This window comes from Botrytis fragariae, assembly GCF_013461495.1.
Source record: "Botrytis fragariae strain BVB16 chromosome Unknown tig00000001, whole genome shotgun sequence".
Taxonomy (NCBI): Eukaryota; Fungi; Ascomycota; class Leotiomycetes; order Helotiales; family Sclerotiniaceae; genus Botrytis; species Botrytis fragariae.
In genome coordinates, this window is record NW_023500987.1 from 617092 (window position 1) to 631915 (window position 14824).

Sequence of the window (14824 nt, forward strand, 5' to 3'; positions counted from 1 at the left end):
TTCACTTTTATAAATTCGTAGAGAGGTTTTATTATTATATTATAATTCTTAATAAATTGGCAATAAAAGTTATAAAAACCTAGAAACAATTAGATACCTTTTATAATAATAGAATAAATCTAAGTAACAATTATTTTAATCTTCTTTAAATCGATTTATACTCTCTCAATAGAAATAATAAAACCTAAATACTTAATACATTTGATATTAAATTCGCATTTTTTGAGATTTGCTTGTAAATTAATAAACTTAAATTGTTCGAGAATATATTTAATATATTCCTTATATTTATCTTCATTTTCAAAATAAATTAATATATTATTGAGATAAATAGTATAAAAATTATTTAAATAGTTAAATAGAATATTGTTTATATATTATTAATAAATTGTAAAGCCGTTTATTAATTTAAAGAATAAAACTTTACATCTATAGAAACCATATTAAATACAAAAAATGATATACTCTTTGGAAATAGAATCCATACAAATATAATAAAACACTTATCGAATATCTAGTTTGATATACACCTTTGTACCAACAAATTATACAAATATTTTATCAATAAAAGATAGAAAATACCTATCTTTATATATTAAAGAATTAAACAATTGAAAGTCTATACAAAATCTTAAACTTCCATTCAGCTTTCTTACAAAAAGAATTAATACTACAAATAAAACTTAACTAAATTCTATAAATCCTTTTATAAGATTTTCAATAATATATTCTTTAATAATTTCCAATTATTTAAAGAATATTTTATATAAAAAACTATATTTGAGAGCTTTTTTACTTTTTCCTTCCAATATAATCTTATAATTATATAATTGAAGAGGAAATAGAATATCCGATTCATATTTGAAGAATGCTTAATAATATTATTGATAAGCTTTGAGAATCAATAATTTTATCTCAACATCTACAATAACACAATTAAAAGTAATTAAAGTTTCTGGTTTTGAATTTTTCAAAATAGAAACTATATTTGAGATATAGCAGTCTTTTTCTTAATTACATTTGTGAAGTAAGATAATATTATTGATCTCTGTACAGGTAACTATAAAGATCTTATAATTCCTGCTTTTCTTATAAATGAATTGAAATTGGATCAATTTGAGTATACAAATGTTGAATATATCAGAAATACAAAGAAGAAGAGATTTGTACATCGCTTGAATAGATATTTGATTGAAAGCAAATTTCTTTTTTAGATTAATTAAAGTCTAAGCTTCAATGAATACTATTTCTATTATACTAATCTTTTTTGGAAATGTAATAAGTATTTCTAATATAATCGTTATTATACTCTGTTGTTTACTATCCAGTTAATAGTATATCTAATCTAATCGAATATTCTAATTATTTATATCTTTCTGCTTCAAACAATTGATTTTATAGTTTTGAAGGTTATTCTTAATTAAAGGTATATTCTTTAATAATAAAATAATAGAAGGATACTCTATAGACTAGTTGAGATTTTGATTAAAATAATCTACTTTAATTCAAGTCTCTGCTAGTTATATATAGTCTAAAATTATATTATATAATTCTAAATCGATAATGAGGAATGGTAAATAGGATTATTATCGAATATCAATAATAAAATTAAGAAATATATAATAAGTAATTGCTTTACTTTTTATATTATTATAGCTTTTGACTTTAATAAAAAGATTAAATAATAAATAATAAGATTTAAATATAAGAAATAATAATATAAAAAGTATCTTATTAATAAAAGCAAAATTGTTTACTTCAAAGTCTATAAGAGATTGAGTTTGAAATAAATATTTATTTTTCGAAAGTATACAAAATAGATTTATAAAATCATTTCTTATTAATTTTGTTAAATCAAGGAATCTCATATTTCGAATTATATTTAAAAAGGAATTTCTACCTAAACATATTAATTTAAATATTGGTTTTCGGTATTACAAGCGGATTTAATAATTTCCACTTATACTTCTAGATTCAAACCCTTCTCAACATTATGAAAATTTTCACAAGAATCTTTATCCTCTCCAATTTCTTTGATTTCGGTTATAATACTAAAATTATTTATACATAAAATCGAATCATAATTAGCTCCCAGCAAAAAAGATATAATATTATAATTGAAATTGTTTCCTAAAAATAGAGTAATATTTGATTTAAAGATTTCTATATAGTTATTTGGAATATAAAAGGGATTTTGGGAATAAAATTGAGAAGATAGAGTAGAGTTATTATATATACAGAAAGTGCCCTTAAATATATTTTGTATAAAAGTATTATTAGTAATTTTCTTATTTAAAATTTCTTTAATCTATTTATAATAATTATATTCTCAAATAGTAACTTTGAATTCGTTAATCTCCATAAGCTTACTAACAAAGTCTTTAATAATAATATAATCTTTGATATAAAGACCAATAACTTATTAAAGGAAATCAGATATTTTTCTTTTCAAATCGCGAAAAAGAGTTTTATTATTAATGATTTCCATTTGTATAGTAAGTAATTAAAACTTTCGATATTATAATACAAAGTTACCTTTTTGGGTATTATTAGGTATAATCCAATATTCATATTCAATTTGTACATGATCGACTTTGATAGGATTTTTATAAATTGCTACGAACTTATCAACCAATTATAATCCCATTAAGAAAGGGACTTGAGTATATAAAGAGTATAGATATTATTAAGCTTCTTTTTCTATCTAATTTGCTACATAAAATCAATATTGTGATTCTAAGATAAACAATATTATATATAGTTTTAATTATTTTATAACTAATAATTACTATAAACCTACTTTTGATTTCATACTATCTTTAAGTTTTGATAAAAGATTAATGGGTTTCGAAATATATAGTTTTTTTGTAAAAACAATATCAAAACGAAAATAGAATATTTAATAGAATAGCGAATTGTGATTAAGTACAACTATTGATAAATAAATATTCTTTTCTAAATGAAAACAAGATTGTTCCAAAGTGCATCCTCGAAAACGATTTTTCTTCTTTTTAAACATAAGAGTATTCTGCTCAATAGATTTCATAAAAACGTTAAAAGTCCGGATTCCATTTTTCTTAAAAGAAAATGTATAAGGTTGCTGAGAGATAATATAAAATAGATTAACGGTACTTTAAACATTATTAATTTATGCTTATAATCTAGCAACTTGTTTTTATAAGAATTCAAATGCTTACATTTGATCTATGATTAATTACATTTGGGCATCGATTTGAGCAATATTATCTCAAGATTAATAAATAGTTCCCCTTTCTTTATCCTTTCTCTTTCTACCAAGATTAATACTAGATTCAAAAACAATATTGTTATTGCTTGCATAAGTTTGCTCTCAATCAGATTGAGCAAATAAGCTGACTGGGGACTATTATACACTAAACATTGATACAAATAGATTAACATTAGGATTGATAAATATAGATATAGTAGTAGTACTTATAACTTGTATATTTGTTAGTGAATTATCTTTATTGAGAATTAATTGGAATAGATCTTTTTTCTATAAGTAATATCGAATTTATATAATTCACTCAAGAAGGTATTAAGTTATAAGGTATTATTTAATCGACCACCAGATAGCCATACAGTTATATAATGAGTTGTAGATAATGTAACACTTTGCTTTAGAAGAATTGCAAGAGCAGGATACAATTTATCCTTAGAATCTACAACTATAGAATCGAGAGCAAAGCGCTTATAGAGCGCTCCTATATACTAGCTATATATACATAATCGTGCACATGCGCATACGCGCACGTGAGCGATCGCATTGCGATTGAGTGCGATCCGTGACAGAGACTAGCTTTTTCAGTAGATCTATATAAGATCTACTACTTCCTGTATATAGCTAGCTCTTTAGATAGAATATAATATAGACAATTAGAACCTATAGTTTGTAGGTACTATGTCTTTTATATCCTTCTCAAACTAATAATTTTATAATAAAATAACTCTAGAACTCTTTGTTTTTTAGAGCCTTACATGTTACGACGGGTTGGTAACAGGCTGTAGAATCACCAACGTATAGGCTATAATAGTATTATAGGCCTCAGTGATTCAGCTACAGTATACCGAAAGGCACTAGGCACCCAAGGAAAGCCTCAGGCATGTATATAGTATTAGTTATAAGATAACGTGGTTTATCAGTACGTGCACCATATCAGCATATGCACCACTTCGAAACACACCAAAATTAGCTTTTTATTAATATTTTTATTTAAATAACTAGTCATTATTTTTTATTTTTTTAAAAATTCTTTATAAAGAATAAGAATAGAATATTTATAAATCTTAATTCTTTTATAAATATCTCAATCATAGCTCAAATTTGTCACACTTTACGTTACAAAAACCTATTTCTTTGAATAACTTTTTTTTAATTCTAAAATTTAAAAATTTTGTTTCATTTTTATATTATCTATATAGATAAATATGACATTTTTAAGAAAAAATTAAATTACATCGATAAATAAAGAAAGTGCACGGTTACGCACAGTCTTTTTTTGTATGTAAAAAAAATGGTGCACATACTGATATGGTGCACGTACTGATAAACCACATTACCCTAAATCGTAGGATATAGTTTCTAGGATAATAGATCCCAGAAAGAATAGAATACAATAAGCAAGAAAGGCTTTATTAGGATTAATAATGTTCTAGAGGATTAGTTTTAGAATAAAAGGACAAACTAGAACAATAGGAATTATTGTTTTAATTAAAAAATAATATAATATATATATCTTTTTAAAGGCATTCAATCTAAAATTAGCCTATTATATAATCAGATCATATGATCATCACTTATAAGCTTACAAAAGCGATTATTAATCCGAAAACGACCATTAATCCGAAAACGATCATTAATTCGAAAATGGCCATAAAATACGAAAACAGCTGTAAAATAAAGAAAACAAAAAGAGGCTTTATTTCGAAAGAATGAACGGATTAGGAAGAGATCTACAAGGGATTTATGAAAGCGGAAATACTGAATTAATAGAAAAAGCATAAAAAGAGATCTTTTTCCTTTTGAATATAAAATAAGAGAGATTATTATTAAATACAGATTCTTTAATATCACGTGTTACACTGCTTATATAATCCATTTTAGTCGTTAACTAGAGCCAGCTTCCATATTACATATTATTAGCCTATGACCTACGATAGGAATCATAGAATAAATATTATATAATTAAAAGCTGATTGACTTATTGATCGATTTATTAATCGATTTATTAATCGACTTTAATATAAAGATTTATATAGAGAATAAGTTTTATTATAATATAAAGCTTTATATTCAAAAACAATCATTAGTTTTATTATTATAATTATAAGAATTATAATTAATTATAATCTTATTGAATTCCTATTTAAAGTTTAGTCTAAACTATCTCGAGAGATCTTTAGACACTTCTATATAACCCTAAAGGCAGCTCCTATAATATTATATTTCTCTAATAATAATACATAAAATATATTATACAGCTTTTTGTATAGATTGAGTAACTGTAGTTTATGTGACGAATATCACGTGACATAGTGATAACTCATCATAACCCTAGTTCAAGGCTAGCTTGAACTAAGGCGATTGTTACTATATAAGAGATAAAGAGATCCCTTAAGGATCTCTTTCCTCTTTAGCTTTCTGATTCTAGTTATTTGACCTCTGTGATATACTCTAGTATGTGATCGTGACACCTCTCCCTCTCCTCACACTCAAACATAACAACTCTCAGAGACCCAAACATTCCCAACACCAACTCCTTCACAATGACATAAAATATGATATGATATGATATATAGAATTCATCTGTATCTGTATCTTCTGTATTTATCTTCTGTATCTTAATTTGCATATCTACTACTACTACTCCACAATCACCATCACAATCACCATCGATCCATCTGCCCACTCATTCATCAATCGTAAACATCCATCTCAATTGCTTACTCGAATACTCGAATACATCATGCTATCATACCATGCATGCATCTATTCCACGCTAACCCATATATCCATATATATATGCACATTAAGTCTATCTCTTTCTCTTCCTTTCTTCTCTCTTCAACCTTTTCACCCCCCTATTCTGATTTGATTTACGTTACAACCAACCAACCAACCAACCAACCAACCAACCCATCCCATCCCATCCATACGTATAAAATAATCCATCCATACAATGCAATGCACGCACCCCGCACCAAGAAGCGCAAGATCAAAATCAAATCCAATTATGCAAAAGTCATCTCAATTTCCTCCTCTCCCCCACCCCCGCAAATTCATCCTCATCATCATCCGCCCACGCATTTTTTTCCGCCACGTATCCCATTCCCATTCCCGTAACCCCCAATCCCAGCCCTACTCCCACTCCAGCCCCATTCCCAATGGCAATGTAGAGGCCGATTTTAATTCCGGTCTTGCACTACTCGATCCAGTCCCATCGAAACCACCTCCAAATGCACCATTACCATCAGCTACATGACCCAAAGAATGGAAACTTGTATGTCCTCTCTCAGGTAGCCTTGTACTACTAACATTGGCCGAATGAGGAGGAGAATGATACGCCGTATCAAAAGTCATCTCAAGTTCATCCTCAGGTTCCTGAGCCAGATATGGTGAATTCCTCGCGAGATCTTGTCGAGAATTTGAATTCGAGTACGAATATGTTGAGCCTGCACCAAACCCATTTGAAGGACGAGGAGAATGACCTGGCGAACGATAATCATAGGCATGTAATGTCGTACTTGCATCATCGCTTTTTGTTGGTCGAAGAGAGTTGCGTGGACTGGATTGTGGACTATTCGATGAAGAGGCGAGGCTGAGTTTCATGGGTGGAAGTGTGGATTTGAGTTCTTTAACCTCCATATGCTCGTTGCTACCACCATCGGCTGCAACTCCACTAGCAACTTCTGCACGAATAGCGTCGATGTCGAAAAGAATGCCATGATTATTCCCTTGGCCATCCTCTGTTCCAGATCGGCTTGAATCACGACTCTGCTCATTCTTTGAACTTTCCACATATGTCTCCCATTCTTTACGTTCGACGGCCGATTTCTTTTTACGACCGAAGAAACTAAATCTTCCTTTCCCTTCTTTCTCTTTCTTCTCGAATTCTTTTCGGGCTTCCTCGATCTCATTAATAAGTTCTCTCTGTCTTTCTGCATGATTTTCCGGGTCCGGATCTTCGATTTCAGTAAACTCGTCGCTCTCAACTTCCCATCCCACCTCTCGAAGAAGTTTGGGCATGGCAGTACGATATGCCATATGTCCTGGTACTAGATCGGTAACATCCACATTCTCTATTCCAGGAACATTCTCAACCGGTGCAAGACCTGCTACACGTCTGATGCCACCACTAGTAAGACGGAAAAGATATCCTAGAATCCAATCATTCCTTGCATATCCATTGACAAATCTACCAGCCACAACGGATCTAGCTTTTAGATAGTCGTCCTGATTCACCACATTAGGTGAACCAAATAGGTAAACATTCTGAACCAATCCGTACGCGCCTTTCTTGGCGAGTTCCTTTAGACATGAGAAGATGACACGAGAGCCAAGAGAATATCCCACGAAAGTGATTGGTCTGGTACCAAGGTTTCGATCAATAAGCGAGTCTGCAAGAATAAGACCTGCCGCATTTGCACGGTCAAGGGAAACCGTCCATGGGTTATCGATGAGATATGAAAGTTTGGTCAAAACGACTGGTAATTGTAAAGCAGCCATCAAACCAATAAGGATAGTACTTCCGAGAACTTGTTGAAGACCTTGAGTTAAAGCCTAAAATACGTTAGTAGATACAGTGTGTGCTGAGAAAATCAAACCTTACCTCTGTTGCTAGAATATTAATGGTATCTCCCATACTTGTAAGCATTTCCGGCTCCCAAAGAACCGAATATATATCTCCCATGATCGGATCTACTGTACTATATGGCAAGCGAACATCATCAACTTTACCCGTCATCCATCCCGAGACTGTGATAATTAAGTTGACTCGCTTATTATTATGCAATGGCCTATACTCAAAAGTTTTGACCGCTCCAGTTCTACGATTTGCAGCCTTGATCGCAATAAAACCACCTGAAGTGGCGGCACCCGTTGTGATGATAGCAGCACCTGCAGAACCAGCAAGGAAGCCACTAGTACCTGCTACACCGATTGTAGTGAAACCAGCAGCGAGACCTGCTCCTATAACAGGTGCCAGAAGACCTGCGGAAAGTCCAATGACTAAACTTCCACCAACGGTAGCAAGACCCATCATCAAATATCTTTTCTTGAGAGCCATTTTTCTCCTATTCTCTTTATGATCATCCTCATTCCAATTCTCCTTTTCGGCTGCTTGTTGCATTTCCAAGGCATCTGTTACTCGTTTCTCAAAACGACAGATTTCTAACCAGGAAACTTCCATATTATCGCCAACCTTTTCTAATAAAGTTCTAGATCGTGCATCATAGACTGAGTCCGCAATCAACGTCAAGAATAGATCACAAAGAACAGTCCAGCGAAGATCGATATCAATATTCTTAGTAGTGGGAAGCTGTGAAGGAGTTCGAACTTCAGGTAAATCTTCGCCTTCATGTTCTTGGTATGGTGGAGGTACAGCAGCCGGTTCTTCCTCATCATATCGTCGAGGAGTTTGTGGACTTAAAGGTGATTGTGGTAAGCGTGGAGACTGTATGGAATCTCGTGGTAATCGCGGAGATGAGATGGATTCCCTAGGACTTCTACCAGAAGCAACCGAGTCTTTACTTGAATGAGCTTTCTCGGCCATAGGATTCTTTACTCGTGCATTTTGCATGAGAGTTCCTGTCAGATCCGAAGGGACTACTCCATGTTCAGCCAATTGCTCAATCATGATCTGTTCATCTGTACTGATTTCCATGTGCGCATATAGCCGAACCATCATTTTTTGAGTCCACATTTTCATAGCTTCAGCTGAAACTTGCAATTCTTTCTTGTTTCCTTTCTTTGCTGACACCAACAATTCCTGTTGTTCAAGCATTTTAGAAAGAATAAGTCGAGTCATGCCAACATATGCAATCCTTTGCCCTTCCGTTAAAAGATCCTTAGTAGCTTGCATTTGAGAAACTGCATCTCGCTGCTCCTCATCTTCCACTTCTCCAGCTCCAGTGCCATGAACATCTTTGAAAAGGTATTGTGTGTTCTCATCCAAACTCGTCGCAGATTGAGCATCTTCGTCAAGTTGAACTCTAGTATATCCTCTACCAGCACCACCTAAACCTGCATATGCATCCGGTTCTTCATCAGATTCGTGTGCCTCCTTTGCAATTAACCTATTGTCGTCATCGTAGATATCGTATGGGGCATAAGCTGGCATTGTTTGCCATTCATCATCTTCTTGAGGTGGGCTTTTCGGATCAGGTACAGTGGTATGTTGATGCGACCATTCTGAGATTCCCTGACTGGTTCCCTGACTCGGTTCCATCCGACTATTCCTGTTATTCACCACGGGAACCGCATTGCTGTTATTGTTGCCACTAGAATTCTCTAAACTTTCTGCTGATTTTGGCTCTTCTGCAGGCTTCGCAGGTTCCGACGATTCCGCCAGAGCTTCTTTACTTGTAGATGCGACTTCTTCGATTGTTTGTTGAGGGGCCGGATGCCCATGAGCTGGCAAGTCCTCATTCTGAGTTGTCTCGTGCGGTTCTTGAGGTTCTGAATTCGTGGTCGCAGGCGACGGCGTTGTTTGAACATCCTTGAGCTCCTCTTCTTCTTTATCTGATCCGTTATCCTTCACATCGTCTGCCTTTTCTGCCTCTCCCTTGGTGACATCCGCATTCTCCAATCCATTCTCTCTAGTCTCAGCATTCCGATCTTCTGGGACAATCGACTTATCCTCCGATTCGATATTCTCCAAATCTTCATCATATGCTACCGGTTCTGGAACAACTCTCTTCTTGAGGGGTAATCCAAAATCATCCAGTTCTGCAGGTCCATTTTGAACAGCTGTACCCGGTCCCACAATGCCATCTTCCTTAGCATTTGTGGTGGTCTCATCACTCTGTGGCATATTGTTTCTAGCACTTCGACCACCACCTTGACTCACAGGGCAGGTGGCGTCTCTAACAGATAAATCATCTAACGTCACTTAGACATTCGTTGTTCAATTATTAAATGTGTTCTCGCGCGGATCCATGGATTCTGAAGCACAAAAGTGTTCCGAGGTCGATGCTCTGTGCTTTGTATGGATTTCGTACACACCGTACACACAGACACCGTCCAGTTGACCAGGATTTTGGGATTTGGGAATGACCGATGCACTTCCTCAGTGAGTGAACCAGTAAACGATTGGAACGTGCTTTCTAACGGGTAAGGGTATAGTAATGATTCAGATGTTTTATTGCTTATTGCTTATGGGCAGTGAAGACTGAAATACTTTTGAGTACTTGTAACTTTTGAGGAAGCATTATGTTGTTACACTTTAAATAGATTTGATCTTTACTTGATACGTAGTTTGGGGTCCATTTTCTTTGTTCTGTAATCCAGGGGGTCGGTCAAATGCGACCTACCTATATGACGAATTGGAATCGTAAAATCGTGCTCCCCGATTTCTTCATTACTGTAACTTCAACAAACATCTTCATACAGCTTAATTCCTATTATTCGGGTATCATTCTAAAGTTTTAATTAATGTATATGTAACTTTCTGCTCAATATTCCTGTATATATTAAGCTGTTTCATCCATTTTCTCACTTGAAATTGTCGTTTCCCCATCAGCTCCATCCTCTGCCTTTTTCTTCGAATGTAGACGTTTTCGTTTGCGTTTGATAGGTTCTGAACCATCCGCTCCCGTATCATTTGCATCAGCCACTTTGCTTGACGCATTAGGCTTCGTACTTTCTCCCTCAACCTTCTTTTTCTTCTTCATTGCTAATGGGTTGGGTCCTTTAGGTCCTGGTGCATTCTTCTTCTTTTTCGCAACGCCTTCCGATACACCCATATCTTTCTTTGCTGATTCTTCGTCATCGTCCTCATCGCCTTCGTTTCTCTTCCTCTTGAGACTTCCTGAAGCTCGTCCTGACTTAATGCCTTGTCTAAATTTCGACCTTTCTTCTCTATCTCTCGTCTCCGTAGATGTTTCTGCCATAGGTTCCATAATCATAACACTCCTGTTAATGTATACCAAAGGTACGCCCTGAATTGCCCTCATTGCCTTTCTAACTTCTATATCTTGACTTGCTACTACGTATCTGTGTTTATTGGTTCCATTGTTTTTGCCGTCAACAACTGCTTTGATACAATCGCGGGCAGAGAGAGGTTCGGGATAATCTTCTGGGAGATGACCGCAACGGCGTCGCTCGTACGTTTTTGCTTTGTCGATGAGATAGGAAACTCCTGGTTCTGATGAAGCAGCATATAAATGGCGCATTGAGCATTGTGTAATCACTATGTATGTCAGTAATTAATGCGACAGGACATGAAAATATATGAACATACTAGGCTTCACTTGACCGTGAAGTGTTCGCTCTAAACCACCGACCAAGTCCATCTTGAATCTATCGGCATCCTTAATAATCTCTGCGTCAACTGTTGAGAGAGAAAGTCAGTCATTGAAAATGAGCAATGGTACGGATGCGCAATAATGGGTAGCTCACGAAGTACTTGATATGCTTCACGGAAACCAAAGCTCATGCCATATTGCTGCATGAGCTTTTTATATTGCTTCGCTCTTTTTCCTCTCATGTTTTTGAATTCTTCAAGAAAGTTTGAGGGTCAATTGATTGAGATTGGTAAATGGTAAGAGATGTGATGATGAAGATTGATAATTTTTTTATCGGATAAATTTAACGATAAGGACTTATCGGGAACTAGGGTGGGTTTTCCCAATGGCCCAGTGGCTTCCTAGTATTTGCTGCTAGCCATGCTAAGCCAACAAGTCTAGAACCAAAGGATAGGAATCTAGCGAGTGCTTTCAAGGTCTCTACTTGATATTATATGAATGTACAAAAGTCTATATACTGCCTAAATGACAATACCTATTATATAGATGGTTCGTACGCCTTGTATTCCTCCCACCCGTGAACCTCCTCACTCTGCCCATCTCTTGTCACGATTTCCATTCCTCGCACATCGAGATCTCCTGTTTGGTATTCTTCTTCCCCCTGACAACTGTCTCTATATGCCTCTTGGCGCGAGTTGCTATTACATGAACAGCTTCTAATCACTTCAATCCCGAGGACATATTCTATATGCCCCAGATAACTCAACCGATACAACTACTTCACTTCATCCGTTACTGCGTTTACATAGAGCTGCAACTACACTTATGTCGTCTAGTTTGCCTAGCAATCGATTAGTAAATGGTATGCTTGTCAGCCTCTTTTTACTCACCTCCTTCCATAGCAAGACCTTCCTCGACAGCGTGCTCCATGAAGGGACTCTCTGCGAAAGGATCTTGCGCGATCACTTTTGCAGCTTTCATAAGCTCATCGGCTACAAATTTCATACCACCTCCAGCACCACCTTGTCGATCTCCAGTACCTATACCTCCTTCACCTCGCTCCCACTTACGAATACTGCTTACAACACTTTCAATTATTTCATGCTCCCATAGATTGTCAATTACGCCATCAGACATGGCAAGAACGACATCGTCTTCCTCAATTTCAACCTTCTCCATAACAGCATTATTAACAGGCGTGTCGGGGCTATTTGTACCAAGTTGTCGAGGACAGTCAAACCAATGCCATTGTTCTGTAGTTTTGAAAACACGTTCTTCCTGTTTCGGTCTTATGACTAGTACTTGTGAATCGCCAATGTTGGTAACGTATAAAAGAGGAGTGGCGGGCGCAGTAAGATCTGTATCATCCAGTTTATAATGCAATTGTGCCCCGGTGGCTGTAGTTGTGCCTTGCCATTTATTCGGACTCGCAGTGGCTTGAATCGTTTGCTCATACGCCTTTTGTAGATAATCAATAGGATTCGGCTCAAAGTACTTTCCTGCAGGTCGAGATCTCCTTGCATCATTCTCTACTTCCGCAGCCCAGAAGTGTAATATCAGCCTTGACCATAAACTGACAATAAGTTAGCACTCCAAGGTATATCGTGATTTGAGAAAGCCACAAACCCTGCATGACCACCGTCTCTTGTAGACCAGGCTCCGACACCATCATTTGCGCCAATAAAGTAATCACTTGAGTAAACCGCATCGTCGCCATTGGTATATCCTCTAATTACCTCGCCGTTCACCGAAGGTCTTCTATCACGACTCCTATGATGAGTACTCAAGGGATCGGAAAAGGATCCTGAGGGAGGTGATAGAAATGGAGGAGGAAAAGGTCGAGGCTTTCTCTTGGCAAATAAGGCAAGTCCAGTTTCGAATTTGAAGGGAAGGGATTCTTTTCGAAATGGTGGTATATCGACATCTGCAGATGTCGAAAATGCCAATTCAGGGCGCCATCGCGGAGAACTGTGAATGAGGGTACGGCGGGATTGATTATGTATAGCTTGCGCAACGTTTGTTCGACAAATCGACCTCCTCATCCCAGCGTCGTGATTGATGCGCAGAGGTGAAAAATTACCTCGTGGTCGAGTTGATGGAAGTTGTCGGGATAGGAATCGAGAAACTCCTTCACAAAATTGCACTCTAGACGATAAGACCCTTCATTGTGCCATGGACCAACCGCGATAACGAATCAAGTACGTACCAGACACGTGATGAAGGTCATAAATATAGATTTCTTAAGGCTGAATAAAGCTGTGGATAATGACCATTTGTGTGGAGCATAACAAGGTTCACAAAGGCTGCTAGGCAGGAATTTGAATCAAGAGTGGGCGAGAGACGGAAAACATTATGAATGGACCAATTGATTTCGTAACGAGATTGACATATTCACCGTTCACTGCTAACATGGTGATACATCGATGCAAATCTACCACGTGCTTACTTTCTACATGACCATGAAACGACGAATTGATATCTGCGTTGCTTGACTTGGCCTGCATCGATTAGTGAGTGTCTAGACCGGCTGTGCTGTCCTCTGAACATAATCTTGCATGATCCGGAGAATTCGGCTGAATGTGAAAGTGCTTCTCTTTCGATTTGCGTTGTCACGCCTAAAAGGATGATCACCGCAGGCATGTTTTATAACTTTCCGGACCAAAATGGATAGCTTCTTCGTATCACGGTGACACTGCAACTTTCCGCCAGAAGGGCTTTCTCGGACAAATTGATTGGACTCTACCGAGTGTAGAGGAAAGGGAGAGCGTTGGTCCTTTCTCGTAGGTGAGAGCTTGGACCGGATTTCAAACAGTCTGGTAATCATAACGTTTCAGAAAGACTGGAGACGCTGAGAGATATGGAAAGAGATTGGAGATGTTGGAGATACGGAAACTCATTACGGAGTCGGTGTTCAAAGTAGAAAATATCTCTCGTTCAGAATACACAGCCATTGCCAATTAATTGATGGATCCGATACCCGATAAACGAGCTGAGAGAGCCGCTTGCATAGGTACCTGGGCCCCCTTGGGCTAGCAGGTGGATTGTGATGGTTCCATAGCCACCAATGAAGGTATACTCGGCGTTACGATCTCGTATCTCTTGTTGACATTTGTTGACATTTCTCGACATTTCTCGACATTTCTCGACATTTCTCGACATTTCTCAGCATCCAGCATTTACCGGTACAGGCGATCAGATCAGCACTTACTGGCAACCTTTTCCCAGCGCGTGTTGAGTTGGAATACGCCAGTAAGCATGACTAAAATGAGTTTACGCTATTTGGGGCCAGAGAGAGTGACGCGTCCATGTGTTGAGGATTTTCAGTTAGTAGTTTTATTAG

At 36.2% G+C, this 14824-nt stretch overlaps 1 protein-coding gene across 1 annotated transcript; it reads right to left on the reverse strand.

Moving 5' to 3' along the window:
* Positions 1-6379: 6379 nt before the first annotated feature.
* Positions 6380-14124, reverse strand: Bfra_000190 (putative duf726 domain protein; the record flags this gene model as incomplete). The annotated part of the gene is made up of 8 exons (XM_037330635.1): positions 6380-7801; positions 7851-10120; positions 10737-11429; positions 11481-11570; positions 12290-12325; positions 12375-13057; positions 13111-13452; positions 13931-14124. 8 exons carry the CDS (start codon positions 14122-14124, stop codon positions 6380-6382), a joined length of 5730 nt encoding a protein of 1909 aa, XP_037196968.1.
* Between the last annotated feature and the right edge of the window lie 700 nt (positions 14125-14824).